We start from the raw sequence: 25,758 nt of genomic DNA, 5'->3' as shown, positions 1-25,758 counted from the left end.
AAATAACTAAACAGTACATAGTGTAGTATTTTTTTTAAAATTGTTTGTTTGGTTTTTCAAGACCGGGTTTCTCTGTGTAGTCCTGACTGTCCTGAAACTTGCTTTGTAGACCAGGCTGGCCGCAAACTCACAGAGATCTACCTGCCTCTGCCTCCCGAGTGCTGGGATTAAATGTGTGCACTATCACCATTCAGTATGATGTAGTATAGTATTACAATGCTTTTAGAAAAATTATACTCTCATGTCCAAATCTAACTTGTTTTAGAGTATTATATTTTGCATGTAGTACTTCTGATACTGTATTTATATAATTAGTGGAAGATTTCACACTACTGTACTTTATCCCCTTTCATGGTGCCTTGACTTTTTTTTTTATTTAATTTTATATAACAAAGTCCAATTAAATGAAAACAAACATTTATACACAATATTTGGGAATTTGGGCGTCGTTCTTTCCAAACTACTTCCTGCTGGTAAGGGGCGCTGTCTTGGGGGATTCGAAGAAGATTCAGATATCCTAGCTGTAGTCTGTAGGGCTGTTTTGTCCAGCTGTTTGGAATGTAGGATCAGCTTGTACTCTGTTTCAGGCGGTGCCTTGACTTTTTCAAGTTAATTTTTTTTTTTATAGGACAATTAGTTTTCAAGGTTTTCTTCTTTTTTTTTAATGTAGTTCTTTAGTAGTCTTGATATTCATTTGGTATACTGACTGATGAATATAATGACTGACCTTTGTTTTAAATGATTCCAGTTTTCATTATGATTGATTTATGTGTCCATCTGTATATTGTTAAATAATTTTACTATTTCATTCTTTAAAATAATAAGTTATAAATAACTCATATTTCTAGTATAATGATATAACATATCATTTTAACACTCAGTTTAAAATATAGGGTCTTTGCTTAAAAGCTTATTGGGAAGTTGGGTTGCTGACCCAGTAGGTACAAGTGCTTGCCTGATAAAGATAAGGACCTGAGTTTAGATTTCTAGCACCCACATGAAGTCTGGGTGCAGTAGTGTGTCTCTGAAACCCCAAGGTGAGGTTAAAACAGGTGGGTCCCTGGAGCTAGCTATCCTACACATAGCTCCTTATGAACTCTGTTGTATAGACGTGGTTATGTTTACCCGTAATTCAGATAAAACATAGGCATTAATATTTGTCAATTTAAAGTTTTAAAATGTGTATCACTTTCTGGGCATACAAAGCATCTTCCTGTAACATTTAGAAATTCTATTCTAGCAGCTGTAGTTTCTCATGAATGCAACTTACTTTCACTAAAAAGTTAATTTTGCTTTTTTTGTCAGTGTATATGAGTTATACATTAACCTTAACTTTTATGCTTTTCAGGTGTTTTTTGCTTTAATGCTGACACCTCTTTTTAAAAAATCAAAACACGTGGGAGCAGCTGAGTTTTTTGTCACTGTGGCATTTGGATTTGTTGGCCTTTTGATAGTCCTCATGGAAAACTTCCCCAAATCACTAGTGTGGCTCTTCAGTCCTTTCTGTCAGTGTACCTTTCTGATCGGTATTGCCCAGGTAGGTAATATGTACTTCATCTTGCCACTTTGGTGCAGTCTTGTCCAACCACTAATATCACCTTTTGTTTCTAAACAAACAACATTTCATGAGAAAAAAATGTAAGAAAACTTGAATTTTATCTGAAAGAAATATACTAGAGTATATTTTATATCTACTGTCACTTAGAATATCTCCAATTTTAAATTTTCACTTTAAATATCTTGCTTACAAGTTTAGTTTTTGCTTTAGTTAGTCTGTCCCATGATTGTTTCAGTGTAATAACTCAGTTTATTAGAAGTCACTGGTTTGAGTTCCAAAACTCTTCATTGCTCCATTGTAAGCACTTATAAATTTATTTCAGAATGCTGAGCAAAAAACTGTATATGCAAAGAACAAAGTTGCCATGAGTAAAATAATAAAATACATTAGGTGTGGTGGGTTTTATTGGAATAGGAAGCATGGAACTGTCATTCATCTAAAGAATATTTGGAATTAGGGGCAGGAGAAATGTCTTAGTGGTTAGGAGAACTAGCTACTTTTCTAGAGGCTCAAAGTCCTCTTCCTTGCTCCCACGTGATGGCTGTCAAGTGACTGGAATTGTAGCTACAGGGTCTCATGTTCCTTTTTGCTTCCATGAGCACCAGGCACACTCATGTGCCCAGATACACATGCAGGCAAAACACCTGCATACATAAAATAAAAAATTAAAATTAAGAATCTTTATGGTATAAATTTGGTTTTTTATTTTTCTTATATGTGTAGTCAAAGTCAAATTTAAAGAAATCTTATAAGTTACTATAAAATAGAATAAACTCAGTTATTATATGATTTATGTTTGATGTTTTATAGATGTTTTATGAGGTAGATTATTTATAAACATAATAATTACTTGAAACTTAAGAGTCATTGTTACACAATTTGAGACTTTACTGTTGCATATAAGCTTAAGAAGTACAGACTAGAAAGAAAAGAATTAAAATGTGGGCATGGTAGTGCATTCCTTTAATCTCAGCACACCTTTAAATCCTTTAATCAGGAGGCAGAGGCAGGCAGATCTCTGTGAGCTTAAGGCCAGCCCAATCTACGTAGAGAGACCCTACCTTTAAAACAAATCAAACTAAAAAAACCAAAAGCCAAAAAAACCTCACATAGGATAAAAACCATGATTAAATCAATCATTTAGATAAACTTTTTTTTTGGGGGGGGGTGGTCCTTACTGTTTTCTTATAAGAGCTTGCTACTAATTACTTTTTAAATAGTCTTGTGTAATGAATTATGCTTAGTAGTGTTAGCTTTTTCTAACCATTTTTTTTATGGAATAAAGTTGACGTTTTTGTTTTCAGGTCATGCATTTAGAAGATTTTAATAAAGGTGCCTTATTTTCTAATATGACGGAAGGCCCCTACCCTCTAATCATTACTATTATCATGCTAGCTCTTGATAGTGTATTCTACGTCCTCCTCGCTGTCTATCTTGATCAAGTCATTCCAGGTATGTGGTTGGCTACTGTAAAGATTCTAAAGTATATTACTCATATAGCATCAGTTTAACATTTATCCCTTCTAGTCAGAGTATTTTAAGTCATTGTTGCTTTAATTTGCTTTTAAATAATATTATATGCATACATTCACAATTTATATAATGTTGTGTATTCATTAGCCACTAGTGAACATAAGGAGATTGTGTAATGAGAGAGATGTCTGTTTTGAAAGGCTTGTTGAAATTCACAACTCAATCCTTTTTTATATTAATCTTTTTAAACTATTTTATTTTATCCTTTAAGATCCAAAGCTGCAAAGCAATCTTGTAACTCCAAACACTTTTTTCACCTTTTTAAAATTTAATTTACTTTTTAAAAATTAAAATTCAATTATTAAATGTCCCCTTTAGTTTCACTCCCTCCAACTCTTTCATCCCCCCTTCCAAATTCATGACCTCTTTTTTGCTGTAGTTATAGCTGTCTTTGTGTTTATCTAAATATCTGTCTAAGTGCATCTGTAACAAATGAGTCCCTTTAGTGATGTTTGCATATGAGTTCAGGACTGATCATGCCACCTTCATCTCTATCATGTTCTTGAGTTTCTCAATACATTTTCCTGTATTCCAAGTCTGTTGAATATGGTAAATACTAGTTAATATGACTTTATTTAATTATTACTATTTTTTTTAGACAAGGTCTTACTCTGTAATTTTTTTCTGGCCGGTAACTTGCTGTGCGGTTTCTACTGGCTTTAAACTCAGGATCTGTCTGCCTCTGTTTACCAAGTGCTAGGAGTCAATGTGTGTGTGCTGTCACACTCATATGACTCAAATTAAAATGAGCTAAAATGAGGTTATTTATTATGATTTTAAAAATGCTTTCAGGAATAACTTTTTATAACTCAGTTTTAAATTTCAAATTTTTAGGGGAATTTGGCTTAAGGAGATCATCTTTATACTTTCTAAAACCATCGTACTGGTCAAAAACCAAAAGAAATTACAAGGAGCTATCAGAGGGCAACATTAATGGGAATATTAGTCTTAGTGAAATTGTTGAGCCTGTTTCTTCGGAATTTATAGGAAAAGAAGCTATAAGGTATGATTCATTTTTGAAAGTATAGCTAGAACTGTTGATGGAAATTGTGACATTTAAATCCTGTGTTTTGGTATCATTAAGTATATGGAATGAGGAAAACCACATTTGTAGGCAGTTTGGTATTGCTGACATGAAATGACATCTAGTTTATATCCTCTTTATTAACGTAAAAAGCGTTTAATTAATGAAAGGATGAATCTGTAAACTCCTTGGAACAAATGCTTCACTTAAAAGTTGTCTCAGCATGAAAGTGTGTGAGTGATGCATAAAATGGAGGGCAGCAGTTTACTTTCGTAGCTTCTTAGATAACTGTGTCCTTAATGTCAGGTTTCTTTGGATTTTTGTTTTAGCAGGGAGGTGCTTTATTGTTTTTTCCCTATTAAATATTTCAACCTTTTCTTTCCTCCTCTCTCTCTTTTTTTTTTTTTTACAAGAATGCAAAGTTATTCTTGTTTTGAATACATGATTATAAAATATCCCTTTAGTCCCACCCATCCACTTTCCCCCCAAATTTGAATATCTGTCTCCCAAGTATGTGTGTCCATCACTTTTAATAGTGGGGAGAGCATCTTATATTGCTAGGGATGTATGTCTAGTTCAAAATTTAAAACTATGTCTTAAAGCATTAAGGCATCTTGGATAAAAATAATCATAATGTATAAACACATGTAATCATAATTTTTTGTGTGTACTTTTAATATAAATTTATGTTTTTCAGAATAAGTGGTATTCAGAAGGCCTATAGAAAAAAGAATGAAAATGTGGAGGCTTTGAGAAGTAAGTAGCCTGCCTGGAATTTAGTTCATAACAGCATCATAGTACAAATGGAGTTTAAACTTAGCTGCTTTGATTTTTTTTTTGCCTTGCCATTATAGGTACTTTATGTGACTAATGTTGATAATAAAACTTAGAACATGGAAGTTAATAAAGCCAGAAAGTGGCATCTGTTAACATGAAAATACCTAATAATTTGAACCAGTTTATATTCTTTTCTTTTATACTTTATTATTGTGTACATGTATATACATTATTAGTTATCTCTTTTTAAGATTCTTTTTGTTATGATGAACTATCTTGAATATTAGCAATGTGTCAGTGTTTTCCAGGATCAGTAAATACACATATACTGACATTTTTAATCTATGTGACTTTACTCTGATAGAGTAATGGTATATTAGTATGCTTTTACTTTACATTGGCCCAGTACATAATGCAATTTATCATTCCTTCATTGGGCATTGGAGTGTTCTTTTTTCAAAAGTACCTATTTAAGTTTTTCATTTTGAATATTTTAGGTTTATGACCTAAGGATATTCAGATATCAATTTGTAATCTGAGGCTTGCCTTTTGGTTCTGAACAATGTGTTTTCATTAGCATAAGCAAATTCTTAATTTAAATTAGGCCTAGTCTATGAGTCTAATTTCTGTCAGTAGTGCCATTAATGTGAAATGATCCTTAATTATTTTACTTAACATTTAAGGTTAGCTATAGCATCCAATGTAAATTATTCAGCTGGAAGTTATTGCTAATGCCAAGAAGCAAGAGAAGGAAATAAATGATACCCAGGTTGTAAAGGAATCAGTGAAATCAACTTATTTGCAGATGAAATGATCAATCTCTGTAATAAATGTAGTAAAACTAAAAATGTATTTAGAAAGATGATGAGGTACAAGATAATCAATTACATGTCTTCATTTCACTATCAAATAAATGAAAGTTAAAATAAGCAGTATTCACTGTAGCATCAAAAATATTAAGCACTTCAGATAAATCTGACAAGAATGTAGAAGACTTGTATCTTAAGAAGTACAGAACTTTTCTGACAAAAGTTTAGACAGGTAGAAGTGTTGGAAAAATCAATGTATAGGTGTGAATCCAGATTTTATAGATTCACACTCAGTCATTCTATTAGACTTTTTTGTTCATTTTGGAAAACGGATTCTAAAGTTATATATAAATTAAACGACTTAGAATTCTCCAAACAAATGTGAGTAACAACAACAAATTTGTAGTTTAGCACTACATTGTTTGAAGATTATAGTAATGAAGACTTCTATTTGGCATGAAAGAAAGAGTAAAATCAGTGAAATAGAGAATATAGAAATTTACATTTTGGTTGTGATCCTAGCCTTTAATGGCTGAGATATCTCCAGCCTAGAAATATTGTACTTTTATGGATAATTAAATTTTCAATAAAGTTTAAAACAAAACTAGAAAAATATGAATTGTGATTGATGTTGAGCATTGTATACAAAACCTAGTAGAAAAATGACTCATACAACCAAATACAGAACTTATGACAATAAAACTTAAAGTACTAAAGCTAGGAGAAATATATTTTTTGTCTGGTTTTTTGAGATAGGATTTCCCTGTGTTGCTTTGGAGCCTGTCTTGGAACTGGCTCTTGTAGACCAGGCTGGTCTCAGACTTACAGAGATCCACTTGCCTCTGCCTCTGCCTCCCAAGTTCTGGGATCAAAGGTGTGCACTACCACTGCCCAGCCTAGCAGAAATATTTTGAGACTTGAGGTACTTGTAACTGATTGAAAATTAAAGTTGTATGCTCCTTATAAGATACTGAAAGGAAATAAAAAAAAAAATTAACAGATTGGAAGAAAGGTCCTCCAACAAAGCATTTGTATCTGGAATATTTAAAAGTGCTATTAAAATTTAAGAAAACAACAGCTTTTGTGTTCTAGTTCATTTCTTGTTGCTGCAATAAACACAGTGAGCAAAACCAACTTGGGAAGAAAGGTTTTATTTCATCTTACACTTTAGTCTGTCATTGAAGGAAGTCAAGGCAGGAACACAAGCAGGAGCTGAAGCCGAAACCATAGAGGAACACTGCATACAGGCTTGCTTTCCTGGCTCTTGGCACTACCCACTGTGGGCTGGGCTCTCCCATACCAACCAACAAGAGAGTCCCACAGGCATGTCCACAGGCCAATCTGAGGGAGGGATTCTACATATTGAGACTCTCAAAAAACTTGGGACTGTGTCAAGTTGACAGCTTCCTGATGCTAAGAGACCATGTAATAAATGGGCAATGTATCTAAACAGATGTTTTACCAGTGAAGAAAAATGCATAGCATACCAGTACATGAAATTATGTTAATTATTATTACTCATTATGGCAATACAAATTAAAAAAATCATGAGATAATTAAAACTGTAAATATTCATGATGTATACTAAAGAGCATATAGGAAATGTATACTGATATAGGTTTGTGTGCACGTGTATGTGTGCACAGATTATTGGTATATTACTTTGAGCTCCTCTGGGCAATTATAGTCATAATCTTGTTAGGAGTCTCCTACTGAATCATTTCCTACATTGCACTTTTAAAATCCTACAGTTTTAATTTGTTCTTTTTAAGAAGTAAGGTTTTGCTATACAGCCTAGTATGATCTTGAACTCTTGATTGCTCCTCTCTCTACCACCCTAGCGCCCCACCTCAACTGACTCACTTCCTCATTAACCTGGGTTACTGACTTGGGGTATGAGACTTCCCTCCCCATCCCTTTTACATTTCAGCCTTGCTTGCAGAAACCCTGCTTTCTCTCAAAGGATTAGGAGAGTTTATTCTGCAGCCAAATATAAGTGACTGTGGCCAGGAACACGGGTTTAAATTACCTCAGATTTCATATTCTAGGGTAGTAACAAAACAGAAAGTCAACAGTGAAGGCACATTTCAATTATAAAGCAGGGTGTTGGGCTGCTATAGGCCTGTGGTGCTATCTGATATACTCTTAGCTTTGGTTGGTGGAAGCGAATTGTCTATTAATATGGTCCAAAGGATTTTACCTGTTAGCCACAGGGATGTTAGGTCAAACAGAGGGGAGGGAAGGGAGTGGCTATTACAGGGGCTCATGGTAGCCCAAGATAAAATTATAATTAGGCTCTGAACCTGCAACATTTTAACCTCTCTGGATCCTAGATGTTCTAATCAGTTAGTCAGCCTTGCAAGGCTGAGTGAGCAGTGAGGCTTCCTTCCAGGAGCTTTCTTCTAGTCTTAGGTCATTCCTGCTTTATCATTTCAGTTGTTCATCTGTCCTCCAATTGTTTCTAAATCCATCTAGTTATACATAATTCATTAAATCAACCATTGGGGCTGGAGAGATAGATGGGTTAGTATTTAGGAACACTGGCTTTGTTTCAGAGGATCCGTGTTCAGGTCCCAGAACCTATTGTTCACACATATGCAGGCAAAACATCTGTGCACATAAAATAAAATAAATTACAATTGAATCTTCTAAGTATTCTCTTAGCCATGCCTGTGCTTCTGGTATCAATTCCTTGTTTTGTATTTTTTGTTTCCACTATATTTACCATATCTTAAGATACCTCTGTGAGGTAAATTTTTGTTTTAATTTCTTTGACAATTTTCAAAAGCCAATACCCAGAAAACCTTCAAATACTTTGTGTAAGCCTTTATCTTAGTGTCAGAACAAATCGTTAACAGTTTACATTTCCTGCTGTTCATACCACTGACTATGTTGAGTCTACTTAACCTGCTTAAAGTATGTTGTTAATTTTATGTATTGAAATTTGTCTTTTTAAAGATTGCTTGGAATTATGAGTTGCCTTATATAGCTGAGCAAAATAAAAACCACATTTGAGCTTTCTTTTTTTCCCCTGAACTAGATTTGTCATTTGACATATATGAAGGTCAAATTACTGCATTACTGGGCCATAGTGGGACAGGAAAAAGTACATTGATGAATATTCTTTGTGGGTTGTGCCCACCATCTGATGGTAAGAGTCTTTTCACTTAAAACAAAAAATCTTAAATTTTTTAAAGCATTATTATTAACAGTATGTGACAATTATTTGTCCTCTTTACATGTGTGCTAGGTTATTGGTGTCAGTGATTTGGAATAGCTGTTTTTATATCTGTGAAGAAGTTTTTTCTTTACTGTATACACTCATCTTTTTTAAAAAATAAGAAATTTGTCCCATGATATTTAGTAAAGTAAAAAAATTAAAATGTTAACTATTTTGATTTACTTTTTATTTATTTTATGTAATTATTTATCATATATTTATAGATGCACATATATAATATGGAAAATAAATCCATAAGTAACTATTTGAAAAGTAAATTGACATTGGAAAAAACACAAATATTTCAGTATATAACTGAAGGAAAGAATGATAAATGTCAACACTATTTTCTAAAATAAAACTTTAGGAGCAGTTCCTCAAAGGATAATCTAGATGTGGGGTTATTTTATAGATGTTGGCTGTTGTGTGGACTCCTCATGTTTCTGCAATTACTAAGTAGGGTGTCAGTGAAATCATTTTTTATCAAAAGGAGCCAGATTGTATTGAATCTGCATTTCAGCTTTATAAACAAGACTTGACCTTTGAAATTATTGTGACTTGTTCTTTGTTTTCACTTGCGATGTTCTCTGACATTAGTCATAGTGTCTTACACTTTGCACATATGACTTTTGTTAGAGTTCTCCATGTGTAATTTAACATTTTGTAAGTGGAGCATATTGTCATTCAGTTGAGATAATAAGAAAGCTGGAGTTCAAGACATTATTATGTTCAAGAGCATACAATAAGCTTGTATACAATTTGTAGATCTTCATTACCTTATAGCATCTGGAGGTGAAAGAAATATTTATTGAACCATGAATATAAACCATGTCACTGTAGTTATATTGATATTTGTTGTTAAGCTTGTAGTTTGTTGTTCTTCCCACTATATAGTATGGTCTGGAAATGAAGGAAAATGAGTTTGAAATATAGGTGAAAACATACTGTCAGTATTACGAAATGCGAATATGTTATATCTTCCAAATTTTTGTTAATTCTGGCTTTGGGTATATGTTGTAACAAAATGAGTAAGCTATTAGGTACATCAAAACATGCATTTTTAACATTCAATGTCTTTAATGTAAATATAAATATTTTGCTTTTAGGGTTTGCTTCTATATATGGACACAGAGTCTCTGAAATAGATGAGATGTTTGAAGCAAGAAAAATGATTGGCATTTGTCCACAGTTAGATATAAACTTTGATGTTTTGACAGTAGAAGAAAATTTATCAATTTTGGCTTCAATCAAAGGAATCCCAGCCAACAATATAATACAAGAAGTATGTTATCCATATATAAACCATCACTGTATTTCCTATAAAGTAATATACTTTGTAACAATTGTATAATAAATATGCTTGAAAATCTAAACATATAAAACCTCTCTGGACCAGTAAATAGAAAATGTGAAGAATTAGATGGATTAGGAGTACATACCTTAGCACATGTGAATAACTCATTTTTCATCTGGAGGGTGCTTACTTTCCCTCCCTTCCTCTCATCTGCTCTGCCTTCACCTCTCTTCTCCCTTGCCTTGGGACACACAGAACTTCAGACTCATCCCTTTTCCTTCCCCATTACCCAGCAAGGCACAACAGACGTCCCCCAAGAACCTTGTTACTTACTATTTTAAGAATTGTGTATGCTATTTGTAAAAATTAAGTATATGCTAACATTTTAAAGTTGTTTTAAAATTATACTGCTTAAAATGGTACTTTAAAATTTAAGATCTATAAAAACTAATTTTGATGATTATGGAAAGAAGATGATTGTTAAAATAACATTATTCACACAGGTTCAAAAGGTTTTACTGGATTTGGACATGCAAGCCATCAAAGATAACCAAGCAAAAAAATTAAGTGGTGGCCAAAAAAGAAAATTGTCTTTAGGAATTGCAGTTCTTGGAAATCCAAAGGTAAATACAATGTTAATTTCCTTGATGAGATAATTTTAAGTTTTATTCGATAGAAAAGAAGGTTATGGGGTTAGAGATAAGGCTCAGTGGTTAAGAGCACTGGCTGTTCTTCCAGGGGACAGCTGTTTCTCAGTCCAGTTCCAGGAGGAGTTGATACGCTTTTCTGGCCTCTGGGGCTCCAAGCATACATACAGAGCATAGATGTACATACATTTTGCAAAATACTCATAGGTATAAAATGGTAACTACAACTTTTAAAAAGTTAAAGCAAGACAAAAAATAAAGTGATAATTAAGTTAGCTACTATCCAGGTGCACTGATATTACATGTGTTTGTTCAATGATGTTCTCTAGCCCGTAGAAAGAGAAGCAACTTTGCCTTGAATATAGTTAAAAAACTCTTGTGTGTGCTTATGACAGAGAGCCTATGGAAACCACTATCCTGTCATGTTCCTCCTTTCTACTGTAACATGGGATCAGGATGGACTCCAATTTTTTTTTTACGTGGGCTGTCTGCTAAAAACCACTATCCCATCATCCTGTTTTTTAAATTATAAACAACTTGAAGCCAAACGAGGTAGCCATGCCTGTAATCCAGCACTCAGGAAACTGTATCAGAAAGATCAAGAGTTCAAGTCCAGTGTAGGCTGCATAGTAAGAGTCTCTCTTAGTAAAAAGTTACCTAAAAAATAGAAAGAAAAAGTTACCCACCCCAAAATGCTTCTCTTGAAATGATACAGAACATCCTCTAAATAATGAATTGCTATTTATACACAGATTCAGCTACAGATAGCAATATACTTCATATTTACCACTTTGTCCAAGTGTCATACCAGTGTCATATATAAATAACCAAGGAAAATATTCACTTACAGTTTTAAACATTTATACAAAATTTATGTAAGAGTGAAAAACAGATTTTTGGGTGAAAGTATTAACTTGAAATAGAGAAATTTTCCTGTATCCATATACATTTTAAATAGTGTTTTTTTTTTTCTTTTTTATACCTGTGTTCTCTTAGATACTACTGCTGGATGAGCCAACAGCAGGAATGGACCCCTGCTCTCGTCACATTGTTTGGAATCTTTTAAAATACAGGAAAGCTAACAGAGTGACACTATTCAGTACTCATTTTATGGATGAAGCTGACATTCTTGCTGGTGAGATTTTTGCTTTACTTTTAGAAGATAAAGGTCACAAGCCTGAAGGGAGATAAATATGGAAATGCTAAATCCCAAGGAGTAAATAAAGAATTATCTAATGGTGTACATTCTAAGCAAAAAGATTTTTAAAAATTATATATTTCTGTGTTGTGTTTCCCAAATCGTCTTCTGTTTCAATGAGTTCTCAGAAGAATTCACATAAGATTTTTCATATTGTCATACTCATATATTAACTTATAGCAAAAGGCTGTGAAGCAAAATTAGCAAAGGGCTAAATCACAGTAAAGCATAATCCCAAGGAAGCCAGGTACATGATTCACGGAGGCCCTTAATTTCTCCATAATTTACTTGTAACCATATTTATGAAATATTATCTTCTAGTTTATTAGAGATTCAGTGTCCATGATTCCTGTTGGTACTGGTCATAGAGCTACTCCTCCTAACATAGAACAATTCTAGACACCCTAAAGGAAAGCAAGCATTCTGCATAAACTAGTGGTGTGTGTGTGTGTGTGTGTGTAGAGTTTTTGACGTAACTATTAGGAATCTTCCATCCAGATTCCCCGATGCTAGTCAAGGGCAAGCTTTGTAATCAGGTTTCACTGGCCTGTTAATCATTTATGTGCAGTTTTGTGTACACACACACACACACACACACACAGAGTCCAGGTTTAAGTTAGAATTGGTTTTTAACATCTAGAACAAAGGTCTATAGTTTTTTCCTAGCTGCTTCTTTAGTATAATAGAGAAGTTCACTCATCTCTTCAGCAGTATCTCAAGTGAAAAGAATCTAATGAACTAGTGTTTTTATTCTTGTTACTATCTTTTCTTTTCTTTTTTTTATATCTGGCTATACAAAAATCATGAAACCTCCTGTATTGTAATTTCCTTTAGGAAGAGTCTAGGCTATGTGGAGTGTGCACTCTGGAGTCTTATGTTAGTAGCTATGTGAAACATGTCTAAATAATGTATATTTGTCTTCTCTCAATATTCTAATCTGAAAAAACAGGTGATGGTATTATAGTGTCTTCTGTATAAGGTCGTTGTGATGATTAATGACATAATACTTGGATGTATGCTATTACTAACTTAGCAATTGAAATATGAATTCTACTTTGTAGATAGGAAAGCTGTCATATCACAAGGAATGCTGAAATGTGTTGGTTCTTCAATTTTCCTAAAAAGTAAATGGGGAATTGGCTACCGTCTGAGGTAACACTTGTTCTTTTGTGACTTTTTCTATTTGTATTTGTGCTTGACCTACTGTTACTATTTCTAAGTCTTGCTATATTGTGTCTTAACTGTGTTTAGTGATACCATTTAAAACATTCAGAATTTAGATTATGACTTTGCCTTTCTCTAGCATGTATATTGACAGATACTGTGCCATAGAATCACTCTCTTCCCTGGTGAGGCAGCACATACCAGCAGCTACCTTACTGCAACAGAATGATCAACAGCTTGTGTATAGCTTGCCTTTCAAAGACATGGACAAATTTGCAGGTATGTTTTTCAGTTTCTTTGTTGACTCAGACTTTTGTTTTGGCAATAGGTTTGCTTGATTGCTTCTTTTGATTGTATTTCAGTGTAATAGTCCCAGCTGGCCAGAGCTTGTAGTTTTTCTACTTTATCTTGTCTTTGAACCTGAAATACTGCATTAATGGGAATGTTTTTTGTGTTTGTCTTTTTACAAATAATATGTAACTATAATTTGTTAATTTAAATACTTAATACAAATAAAGAGAATTATGTTTATGTTGTTAAGAAAAAATAAACTAAGACTGGGTCTGGTGGTGGCATTTTGTAATCATAGCACTTAGGAGGCAGAGGCAACCAGAGAATGACTAGAGAGAGGCCAGGCCAACAGTTCTACAGTGGCAGACTCTGTTTCAAAAAAAGCCAGAATTTGCTGGGTGCTTACCTTTAATCCCAGCACTTGGGAGTCAGAGGCTCCCGGGTCTCTATGAGTTCAAGGCCAGCCTGGTCTACAAAGTTCTAGGATAGGTCCAAAGGCACACAGAAAAACCCTGTCTCAGAAAAAAAAGCCAGAATATGTTGTAGGTTTCCTGAGGATAAGATGTATATATATGTGTGAGGTTTTTTTTTTTTGTGTGTGTGTGGTTGTTGTTTTGTTTTGGTGTATATGTGTGTAGAGGTGTTATACATATTTTCAAATAATTTCTGATTTCAGAATAAAATATAAGGTAATTATTTTAATTTAGAATTGTTAACATTTTATTTAAGTGCAATAAAATATTTATTAATTTTATTTTATAACATGCTGAAGTTCTAATGGACATTTTTTGATAAATAAAATTTCCTTGACATTCTTTGGAATTTATAATAATGTTAAAAGTATCCTGAGATGAAAATGTTTGAGTACCACTATGCATAGTAAATTTAATCATATTTAATTTTTTTCTCTTTCTTCCTTCTTCTTTTTTTTTTCCTTTTTTAGACAAGATCTCACACTATAGTCCAGGCTGGCTTGGAACTTACTATGTAGTGCCAGGTGATTTCATGGCAGTACTCTTGCCTCAGCCTGTAGAGTGCTGAGATCATAGATATGAACAACTATGCCTGGCTTATAGCCATTTTTGAATGTATTTTAGACTAATTGATATTATTTTTGAATGGTATTATAGTTATTGTAGGTCAATTTCTATTAATTTTATTTTAGGTTATTTGTTTGGGGGAGAGCATTTGCAGGTTCCTGTGGAGGCTTCTCAGAGGTATCAGATTCCCATGAGCTAAAGTTAGAGGCAGTTGGGAGCTACCCTAACATTGGTGCAAGGAACTGAACTTGGGTCCTCTGTACAAACATATTTGTTTTTAACTGCCAAGCCATCTCTCCAGCCCTCTATACTACTTACAAGAGTTCTGTACCATTGGACCTCTTTTTTTTTTTTTCTTTCTTTTAGGTTTGTTTTCTGCTCTAGACATTCATTCAAATCTGGGTGTTATTTCTTATGGTGTTTCCATGACAACATTGGAAGATGTATTCTTAAAGCTAGAAGTTGAAGCAGAAATTGACCAAGCAGGTAAAAACAGAACTAAAAGTACCAGCCAAAGAACTGAACAAGATGAACAATTATATAAGAAAATAAGTTTATGCAAACATATGTAGTTTGTGTTGCTTTATGGAACCAAGGACAGAAGTAAATAAGTAGCTGGAGTATTTATGAAGGAAATGATATGATATTCTTGGAAGGTTTTTAATTGTCAGGGAGGACATTATTGAAAAGACGTTTGAACTGAGATGTAAATTACCAGAAAAGTCTAGACATGTAAACATTCTAGAACAAAATGTACCAGATAAAGAACATTTCTACTTCTCAGGTGCAGAGACATTAGTTAGATGTCTTTGAGGTATGAAAATGCAGGCCATCATGGCAGGAACCATAAAGAAAATAATATTTATTGAGTCAGAGTAGCCCAAAGGCCAGATATTGTTTTGTTTCTTGAACATCTGAAAAGAGCTTTCTTTTATTTTTTTAGTCAATGTCGAAGACTTTAGAGCAGAGGAAAAACTTAGTAATTCATTATTGGGTGGGAAGGTAGTTCTGTTACAGAGTACTTGTCTGGCATCTCAAAGATTCTGAGTTTTGTGTCCAGCATTGAAAAAAAAAGTTTCTAATTATCAAATAGTAACTGTAGTATGAAAGAAGGGCAGATGAACAGTGAGGAAACTTGTATGTCAATTTTAGTTTGAATTAGGGTGGCAACAAAATCTGCAAGGAATGGATTTGAGTTGTATTGGTCTCAGCAATAATGATTTACTGAGGATTATTAGGGGGAATCAAGATCAAGCTGAAGTTTTTGCTCTGAAAACCTGATGTGGGATGTAGAGAAATTGGGTTATTTAAAGACAGGATGCATTTTTGTTTTCACTGTTTGAGTTGTATCTGAAGCTAATTGGAGCTGTTAGAGTTAGAGATGGACATTTTGAAGTTGCAAAGACGCTGTTATATGGAAATAGAGAAGAACATTGGATAGGGAGAATGGAAAGGTGTATTCGGTGAGCAGCCAGGGAGCAATAGCAGGGCTGACAGAATTTTCTTTCTTCACTAAAGATTAGAAAAGCAAAATTTCAGAAAAAGCTATTTTGGGGGGAAGAGAAAGTAGACATTTAATTGCCAAACAGCATGTAGAGTAAAATGAGGAAAGCAAATAGAGTTTTGTTTTGGAAACTCTATTTGGATAATGAGGGTTTTTTTTTTTTTTTTTTTTTTTTTTTTTTTTTTATTGAGGAAGACAGTAGTGACCTTGCCAAGAGCATCTTAGGTGTTGTGGTGAAGAGTAGAGCCAGAGCTATGTACTGTAAGATGAGAATGTCACAATTGAAATTTAGCATGTGTTCAAGTTTAATAGATGTTGACAAACTGTGTAAGAGTTCAATTTTTGTTTCACATCACTTCCAGATTCATTCTGTAAAGTTGATATGTCTTAGTTTTTAATCTTTCTATTCCAAACATACCCCATAATTTTTGTTTGTTTACTTTTACTGGCAAGTAGATTATAGTGTGTTTACACAACAGCCAGTGGAGGAAGAGATGGACTCAAAATCTTTTGATGAAATGGAACAGAGTTTACTGATTCTTTCTGAAACAAAAGCTTCTCTAGTGAGCACCATGAGCCTTTGGAAACAGCAAGTGTCCACAATAGCCAAGTTTCATTTCCTCACATTGAAACGAGAGAGCAAGTCAGTACGCTCAGTGTAAGTATGCTGTCGTTCTTCTGAAAACCTGTCTTTTTCAGGTTGTAAATTGGATTTGCTGTGTGAACTTTGTAGTTTTGAAAGATTAAAGTGATAAAAGGTACAGTAATTTTATCACAGAATCATTATACTTTACTTTTCATTAATACTGATTGATTGATTGATTGATTGATTGATTGATTGATTGATTGATTGATTGATTGAGACAGTTTCATTGTGTTGCACTGGCTGGCATGGAACTCACTATGAAGACCAGGCTGGCCTCCACTTTACAGAGATCCACCTGCTTCTCTTAAGTGCTGGGATTAAAGGTGTTTACCACTATGCCAAGCTTTGTACTCTTTTTTTCTAAACTGATATTTATTTTTTCATCTTTAAAAAGAAGTGACAAGTAATTCTATCTCATGTTTAATTTTTGAGTTATTGTCATTATTTTTAAATTTTTATTTGCATTTATATCTTTTCACTATTTTTCCATTCATTAATTTTTATAATTGTTTTTAGTAAGCAGCAAGAAAGTTTTAACCCTGTGTATCAGATGAAGAAAGCTGAAACATTAATAAAATTATATATCTAGTAGACTTACGATTTAAAAAATCCTCTACATAATTTTGTTCTCTTTTAGTTATAATACCTTTTCTCCCCAGTCTGAGACTGACTTACGGAAAATTTTATTTCCTGCTTTAATGTACCATGTATCTATTTTGTTAGAGCCAAAATGATTTTAGTAGAAATAAATTTTAATAAGAGCATTTATAACATTAAATGTCTGAAATATATTGCAATTATTTGAGGTTTTGACTAAGTTTATTCAGTATTAAATGCTAGTCAAGTATCTGCTTTGTTTCTATAATCATTATTCTGAAAAAAAAAGTCAGCATGTTTTAATTTATTTAGCTGACCATCATTTTGGTAATATATTCTCTGGAAAACAATAACAGTGACTTAATTTATATTGCTGTAATAAAATACCATGAACTGGATATTTCTGGAGGTTGGAGTCGGGGATACTCATGGTACAGCCTCTTTTCTTTCCTTGAAGAAAGATACCATTTAATCGTATGCTTTAGTGATTTATGTTTGTGTTTGGAGAGACAATGCAAACCAGCATATGTAAGGAGTAAGGTTTTTCCGCCTGCAGCTGGTCTTTTCTCGCCGCCGCGCCAGCCCCAAATAAGGCACAGAGACTCTGTATAGATATAATGCTGTTGGCCAGGTACTAGTTTCTTATCGGCTAGCTCTGCCTTAATTAACCCATTTCTGTTGATCTATATATTTCCACGTGGTTTCCCCTACCCTCGGAGAGCCGGCTGGTGTTCAGCTCTCTCCAGACTCTCCATCTTGACTCCTCCCTCCTACTTCCTCTTTCCTCCTTGTCTCCTAGTCCCTCCTATCTTCCTTTCCTATTGGCCAACAGTGCTTTATTCATTAACCAGTATGAGACACATATACACATAATGGCATCTCCCATCAAGCATACTAACATGTGTTTGCTGGCATCACTTTTATAACAGTACTAATCCCATTATACAGGTCTTATCTGATTTACATTGCTTTCCAGAGTTTCTGTCTTCAGATATGATCAGATTAAGGATTAGCGATACATAATGTAAATTTGAGGGGACACAGACATTGAGTGTAAGACAAAGTGTTATATGGCCAAATATACTAGGAACTGTTTATTCTGGTATTCTTTTAAAGAATAGATAGCATGTAAGAACACCTTGGGATTTTTTTCAGGATTTTGTAATATAAAATTTTAATATTAACCTGGTTTCCAAATATTCTGCAGCCACAATATTTTTCTTTCTTAAAACATCTTACTAAATTACAGATTTAGACTTAAATGCTGCATGTTTTGAGGGATGCTGATTTCAGAATATTTAAATTAATATAATGATTTTGTTTTGTTTGGTTTTTGAGTTAGAGCTTCTAATCGTGTCTGCTTTCTAATTCTCAGTCTTTCTGCTTCATCTTCCCAAGGGCTGGGATTATAAGAGTGCATTACCATGCTCAGCAGAAATGGTTCTTAAAAGTACAAGATGTGTAACTGCAAGTTGTAAATTATTAAATTAAGTGTCATGTTTTGAACTCTGTAGCTACTGAAATGCATTATATAATCTGTAGATACTTTAAGGCAAGTAACTATCTATGATACTCACTGTGGTAGTGTGAAGGCAGATATGGGATAATATGTGTCTTATGTAATATAGCTTGACAGTATCTCTGTGGAACAGTAGCAGTTAATGCAATCCAATTGTGATAAGGATGAAACTTTTAAATTGTAGACTTTTCACTGTACTTTAATTTTCCTCCCTTACTTACAATATTTTTTGTTAGTGTATGAAAAGTAAATGGCTACAATAGAGTCCGAGCAAGAAACAGTTCCTTCGGGAATATACAAACACAAACATTTATAACAATACTTAGTTCTTTAACAATTTTATGTTTATATACTCTATAATTTAAGAAGGAATCTTATCTAAGTATACTTTTAAAACTATTTCTTCTCTTTACCTAAAACTCAATACTCTTTAATGTTGATATTCCATTTAGCTTTTTCTCCAGTATTAGTATCAGGTCAGTTTTGTTAATAGATTTTTATTAAATTGTTATTTTTGTTCATTTTGTTTGGGTATTTTTGTTTTATATTTGTCTGAATATCAAATTTATACTAATATGAAGGAAGATCTTTGATAGATTTGTATGCTGATGTATCTTAAGCTATATTATTATTTTTTTCTTGCAGGTTGCTTCTGCTTTTAATATTTTTTGCAGTTCAGATTTTTATGTTTTTGGTGCATCATTCTTTCAAAAATGCTGTGGTTCCTATCAAACTTGTTCCTGACTTGTATTTCTTAAGACCTGGAGATAAACCTCATAAATATAAAACAAGCCTGCTGCTTCAAAATTCTACTGGTGAGAGTGTGTGAAGGTCTGTGAATGTGTGTTGGTTGGTGATGGGGTGAAGGGTTGATGGAGTTCAGAGTAAAGTGAACATGAGCTATCATTATAAAATTTAAATTAAATATTTATTTTACTGATACTGAATAATATCAGAAATAAAGTTTTGGTTTAAGTATAATTGGAAGTTTTAAAAATATTCTAATTTATACTACTTATAATTATTAATTTCTTTTAAGTAACAATAGTAAGTTCTTATGGGCATGTTTCACCTCAAAGTTCATGACATACTTATTGAACTTGAGGCTGTAAAATTTTCTTTAGTAAGAACTATAATATTTAGTGAGATATAAACATTCATCAAGAACTACTTGAAGAATTAGTTATAATAGTTATATAAATATCTATATCTGAATATCTTGTTTGCAGTTGATAATTTTGTATTTACTGTTTTTATTCTTACTATATAATTGACAAAAAGTTTTTTTTTTCATATTTTTATGGACTTCAGCTACTTTAAATTAGGATTCTATGTTTTGAAAATATTAAAAATTAGTAAAGAATTTAAGTTATTTATGATCAGCTTCTTATAGCATCTGCTTACATAAATAGCTTGTAGTCTGGACACTTGCAGAAACTATGTTACTTTGAAGTTGTTACTGTTAACAAGGTGCTAAGTATGATACTAACTTTAATATTTTCTGAAAAAGATGCCTTTAGCATGGAAAATCTCTCCACTTGGAAAATATTTTACAGTTTACTTTTTTCATTTAGAAATCTTATCTTCAGTTTTAATATGTATTTTATGTAGCTAGAATATAATACTTTGTAAAATCTCACATTTTTTATTTTTTCTGTATATCTAAAAATTATATGTGTATCACAAATATTTCTGTTCTTTAGTTTTTACTGCTCTGTAGAAATTCTAGTATTTTCAGTGTTTGTCTCTTCCATTTCTTCCCATAGTATTGTTTCTTGTTTTTGATCTATATATATCTATTGTTGGTCCAAAGTGAAGCTTGATGCTTGTGTGTGTGTGTGTGTGTGTGTGTATCCATACATATGCATGTATACATGTGTATGCATATGTAACATGTATATGTAACAATGCACACAAACACATGCACGTGTGCACGTGCACACACACACTAGATATTTTCTTACTCTTTGAGAGCATAAGTTACATGGTTCCACCACTTGTAGAGTAGTTCTTTTCTTGGTTATATTGCCACACTGGTGGTTAAGAGATCAGTTAAAGTCCTTGGTTAGGAGAAACAAATTTAATGATAACTTTTTCTTGTAATTAATCTTTCTGTAGGCAGCAGATAAAATTTACACAATTACCAGGTTCTGTCCAAATCCTTGCATATGTATTCCATCATTTACCTGTCACACAACCACCCTACTTATAGTTACACTTTTTTCTTCTTGACAGAGGAGGAAACTAAATATAGAATAGATTGTAACTTGCTTGAAGGATGTGTAATGAAAGTGGTTATTAAGGATCTATAATGTTTCTTACTGAAACTAATTCTTTGTTATTCTTATTTTCTGATACCAGACTCAGATATCAGTGATCTTATTAACTTTTTTACATACCAGAACATAATGGTGACAATGTTTAATGACAGTGATTACGTATCTGCTGCTCCCCATAGTGCAGCTTTGAATGTGGTGCATTCAGAAAAGGTAAGTTATACATGAGTACTCATTTAAAAGTTATAAACTAGTACTCTGAATAAATTTGCTGAACTTATCCCCTTAGTCATGAATTAGAGTCTATTTTTAGAAATAATTAAAAATAATTGGTTTTGTTGGTGGCAGCTTTTATACCCTGATTAGTGACAAGTAACATTTTTTTAAATTTCATTTTCATGTTATATTTTTGTTTAAAACATGTACATATTTCAAGCCAGGTTATCTTACCTGTTGTTATTTATCCTATCCCTTGTTGAAGCAGTTTTTTTCCCCACAGTATCTAATAAGATTTAATTCATTAAAAGATTTAATTAATCTAATAAGGTTATTTCACAAGAAACGTTTGGTCCTTAATGATATTAGTAAAGAATGTAATAACTCTTTTCTTTAAATTGTAGGACTATGTTTTTACTGCTGTTTTCAACAGTACTATGGTTTATTCTCTACCAGTAATGATGAACATCATTAGTAACTACTATCTTTATCGTTTAAATGTGACTGAGGCTATCCAGATCTGGAGTACCCCATTCATTCAAGTAAGCAAACATACATAAGATCATCTCATCTGTGGAAATCTCCTCAAGTTAATAGTTGAGGTGGGGAATTTAGGAGTTCCAGGATTAGTTGGCTTCAAATCCAGAACAGCTCTATTTGATGCTGATAGGTTTGTGAAATACTTATATATTAATTGTAGATAAGAAATGAGCATTGTTTATTATTTTTTGGGGAGGAGTGTGTGTTTGGAATCTAGTTACTCAGATATTGAAAGAAGTTACACAGGCAACTATTTTTACTTTAAATAGCTGTCTTAGTTAGGCTTTTTTATTTCTGTGAAGAGACACCATGACCACAGCAACTCTTACAAAGAAAACATTTAATTGAGGTGGAAGCTTACAGTTTCAGAGGTTCATTCCATTATCATCATGACGGGGAGCATGGCAGTGTGCAGGGGGACACAGAATTGGCTACATCTCCACCAGAAGCCAGCAGGAAGTTGATTAACTACCACACTGAGTGAAGCTTGAGAAAAAGACCTCAAAGCCCACCCCTCCAGTGATATATTTCCTCCAACAAGACCACACCTACTCCAAAAAGGTTACACCTACTAATAGTGTCACTCCCTTTGGGGGTCATTTTCTTTCAAATCGCCACAGTAACAAAATGTTGAAGCCCAGGGACAATAAGACAATGATGTACTATTTCTACATCATCTGATGAAAAAGTGGACCAGGGCCTCAGTACTTGTTAGACCAAGGCCCTGCATTATTCTAATGCAGAGTACTTTTCCTGTTTCATGAGTATATCATCTTACATAAAAAGGGTAGAGATGAGTTTAGAATTTACTCTTAGAATGCTCACCTAGCAGGTGCAAGATACTGGGTTTGGTCTCTAGCACAAAGATAGGATGAACAAGGAGAGAGAACTGGACTTGTTGAGGGTAGGGAATAACATGCAAAGCAACCTGAGTCTTAGGTAATGTTCGTTTTGATGTCGGTTACTTACTGGACTGCCTGGGAAAGTTAACAGACTCCTTCAGGTAACAAGGGACAGGGAGCTATATGAGCTAGTTACCCTTGTCTGCCTGTGAGATGTTATTGATTCTTTAGGAGAAGATAAGCTTAGATATAACTTTTCCCAAGGGAAAAAAGAAGAGATTAAGTTCCTATTTGACACAGGCATGATAGTTCACACAGTCAATGAAAAGTACAAAATATTATTCTTAGGTACTTCTTATCATTGCATCTGGCAACTGGTGGTTATGCTAATTGTTTATTACACATACTAATTAGTGGCAGAGTTGGCAGTGTAGTCCAGCACGTCTTGTTAATAAACTTGTTTCATCCATACACTGTAGTAGATATTTTAATGTCTTTCTTTAGAGATATTAATGATCTTTTAGGATATTCTAAGGTATTCTAAAGTCATTCTTAGACTCATTTTCTGTTGTGTTTGTCTTTCAGGAAATTACTGACATAGTTTTTAAAGTTGAGCTATATTTTCAAGCAGCTTTGCTTGGAATCATTGTTACTGCAATGCCACCTTACTTTGCCATGGAAAATGCAGAGAATCATAAGGTAATTAATTGGTCAGACAAAAATAAATTACAGGTATCGGGTCCTGTCAAACCTGAGTACCTGAGTGTGATTCCTGGAATCCACTTGGTAGAAGGAAAGAACTGATCCCTTCAGATACCCTGCTAATCCACATGTGCCACACACATGGCACAAATAAGTAAATGTAAAGAAAATGGCTTTTAAGCTAGTTAAAAAAAAAAATGAATGGAGTTGGAGAGATGCCTCAGCAGTTAAGAGCACTTGCTTTTTTTTTTTTTTTGCAGAGGACCCTGGTTCAGTTCTGAGTATCCACATGGCAACTCAAAAGTGCCTGTTATTCTAATTCCAGGAATTCTTTATCTTCTGCTCTCCATGATCCCCTGCATGCTTGTGATACCATAAACTCACATAGACAGATGTACATATGGTTAAATATCTTAAATAAAATAAAAAATTGCAGTTATCAATTGCTACTAGTAAGAAGGGAGAACTCTCTCTCTCTCTCTCTATCTATCTATCTATATATATATTTGTCTCATAGTAAACTTTAAGAGTATTTAATTTGAGAGTGTCTTCGTTATGTTTCTGATGCTATGATAAAGTACCATGACCAAAAGCAGCTTGGGGGAGAAGGGTTTATACCCCTATACTGTTACCTATACCCCAGGTAGCAGTCCATCACTGAAGTCAGGGCTGGGAACTCAAGCAAATTGAAGGAACCTAAAGGCAGGAACTGAAGCACAGGTCATGGAGGAAAGTTGCTTACTGGCTTGCTCAGGGCTTGCTCACCCTGCTTTCTTACACCATTAGCCTGTTCACTGTTTTATGATTTTTGTATTTCAAAAGTATGTAAATGGAATTACTGTACACATTTGACTTTTTTTTAACTACTGTAACTTCCTTGTGCTTTCTTTAAAGTTATAAATTTGTGTCAGGAGTCTCTGTAGTCCATTCCTTTTTATTATTGAGAACTATTTCAAGGTGTGAGTGTATCATAGTTTGTATAACCATTACTTTTTTTTTAAACCTCAATAAAGCATCTTTTTAAAAATTTTATATTTTTTCTTATTTTAAGTATCGATTCCAGTTCCTTCTCCCTCCTATCTTCCCATCTCCGCATCCCCCTACCCCCTACCCCCCCACACACACCTCTGTCCCATTCCCCATCCACTCCCCAGGGAGGGAGAGACCTTCCAGGAGGAATCATCAAAATCTGTCAAGTCATTTGGGGTAGGGCCTAGGCCCTCCCTCATGTCTCTGGGCTAACGGAGTATCCTTCCAATAACCATTCCTTTTTAAAAAAGCATCTGAACTGGCTGGGCAGTGGTGGCCCACGCCTTTGATCTCAATACTTAGGAGGTAGAGGCAGATGGATTTCAGTGAGTTCGAGGCCAACCTGGTCTACAGAGTGAGTTCAAGGATAGCTAGGATTATTATACAGAGAAACCCTGTCTTGACAAAACAAAAACAAACCAACCAACCAAAAAGTATCTGAATTATAGCTGGATTTCACTATTACAAATAAAGTAGCTATGAATGTTTACATATAGATGTTTGTATGAAGACTCATGTTTGCTTGAATGTCTGTCTGTGTACTGCATGCCTGAAGAACTCACAGAAACCCAAAGAGGGCATCAGAATCTCTGGAACTGGAGTTAAAGATGACTGTGAGCCACATGTGGGTGTTGGGAATCAAACCATGGATCTCTAGATCCAAGTGGTCTTAACCTCTGAGCCATCTCTCTAGTGACTCACTTCCTCCCTTACCTAATTTTTTATTTCTTGTTTCCAGTTGTCTGCTTTTTGATATAGTACTCTTAGTTATTATGAGTAGATAGTTGTAGAAGTGTTACAAATCAAATGACTAGTATTGTTAGGTGTCAGGATTCGGGTAAGATTTAAAAAAAAAATGAAAGCATGAGAAGGAGAACTGATTAAGTATTAATATACATGAGAACACTAGAATGAAAACCATGCACTTATGTACTACCCATTTATTTAAAAATATTTGAAGTGTTTTCACATGTATATTCTTCATACAAAGTTTCACACATAATCATAAGTTCTGTGAAGATCCAGAGGATATTAGGCAGTTTATATGTTCTTATTAAAAATAGATTTTGAGCATGAGAATCATTTTCCATTTAAACATGTCTTCATTTATTTCTGCGTAGTTTCATATGGATGTGTTTGGTTGTCACTGACAGTATACCCACCATTTCTGTTACCTTTTGTTTTATCTTATATTCTGATTCTCAAAAATTTTATTGAAATTGATAAATCTTATAAATAAACCTAATTAAGAACTAGAACGAATGAATGTAAAGTTACTTTTGTTGATTTGAATGAAAAGTTCTACAATAATTTACTTGCTTTTTGTAAAGT

The 25,758-nt window shown here is 33.6% G+C and overlaps 1 protein-coding gene across 2 annotated transcripts in view; it reads left to right on the top strand.

Annotated features, from left to right (window-relative positions):
* Abca5 (ATP binding cassette subfamily A member 5) overlaps positions 1 to 25,758 on the top strand; it is a 59,826-nt gene that overhangs the window by 18,481 nt on the left and 15,587 nt on the right. The window contains exons 8-23 of one of the 2 annotated variants that reach the window (XM_051179705.1): positions 1,349 to 1,537; positions 2,863 to 3,010; positions 3,926 to 4,094; positions 4,813 to 4,871; positions 8,742 to 8,852; positions 10,028 to 10,203; positions 10,719 to 10,838; positions 11,859 to 11,997; positions 13,122 to 13,212; positions 13,364 to 13,503; positions 14,922 to 15,041; positions 16,513 to 16,717; positions 19,467 to 19,636; positions 21,183 to 21,310; positions 21,718 to 21,855; positions 23,281 to 23,394. In XM_051179705.1, coding sequence (XP_051035662.1) covers positions 1,349 to 1,537; positions 2,863 to 3,010; positions 3,926 to 4,094; positions 4,813 to 4,871; positions 8,742 to 8,852; positions 10,028 to 10,203; positions 10,719 to 10,838; positions 11,859 to 11,997; positions 13,122 to 13,212; positions 13,364 to 13,503; positions 14,922 to 15,041; positions 16,513 to 16,717; positions 19,467 to 19,636; positions 21,183 to 21,310; positions 21,718 to 21,855; positions 23,281 to 23,394 — 2,217 coding nt within the window. The remainder of the gene's footprint in view (positions 1 to 1,348; positions 1,538 to 2,862; positions 3,011 to 3,925; positions 4,095 to 4,812; positions 4,872 to 8,741; positions 8,853 to 10,027; positions 10,204 to 10,718; positions 10,839 to 11,858; positions 11,998 to 13,121; positions 13,213 to 13,363; positions 13,504 to 14,921; positions 15,042 to 16,512; positions 16,718 to 19,466; positions 19,637 to 21,182; positions 21,311 to 21,717; positions 21,856 to 23,280; positions 23,395 to 25,758) is intronic. The other variant, XM_051179708.1, reaches the window with a different exon arrangement.

This window comes from Phodopus roborovskii, unplaced genomic scaffold (assembly GCF_943737965.1).
Source record: "Phodopus roborovskii unplaced genomic scaffold, PHOROB, whole genome shotgun sequence".
NCBI classification, from domain to species: Eukaryota; Metazoa; Chordata; class Mammalia; order Rodentia; family Cricetidae; genus Phodopus; species Phodopus roborovskii.
Note: the sequence above shows the minus strand (reverse complement) of the source record. Positions and strands in the feature narration are given on the sequence as shown.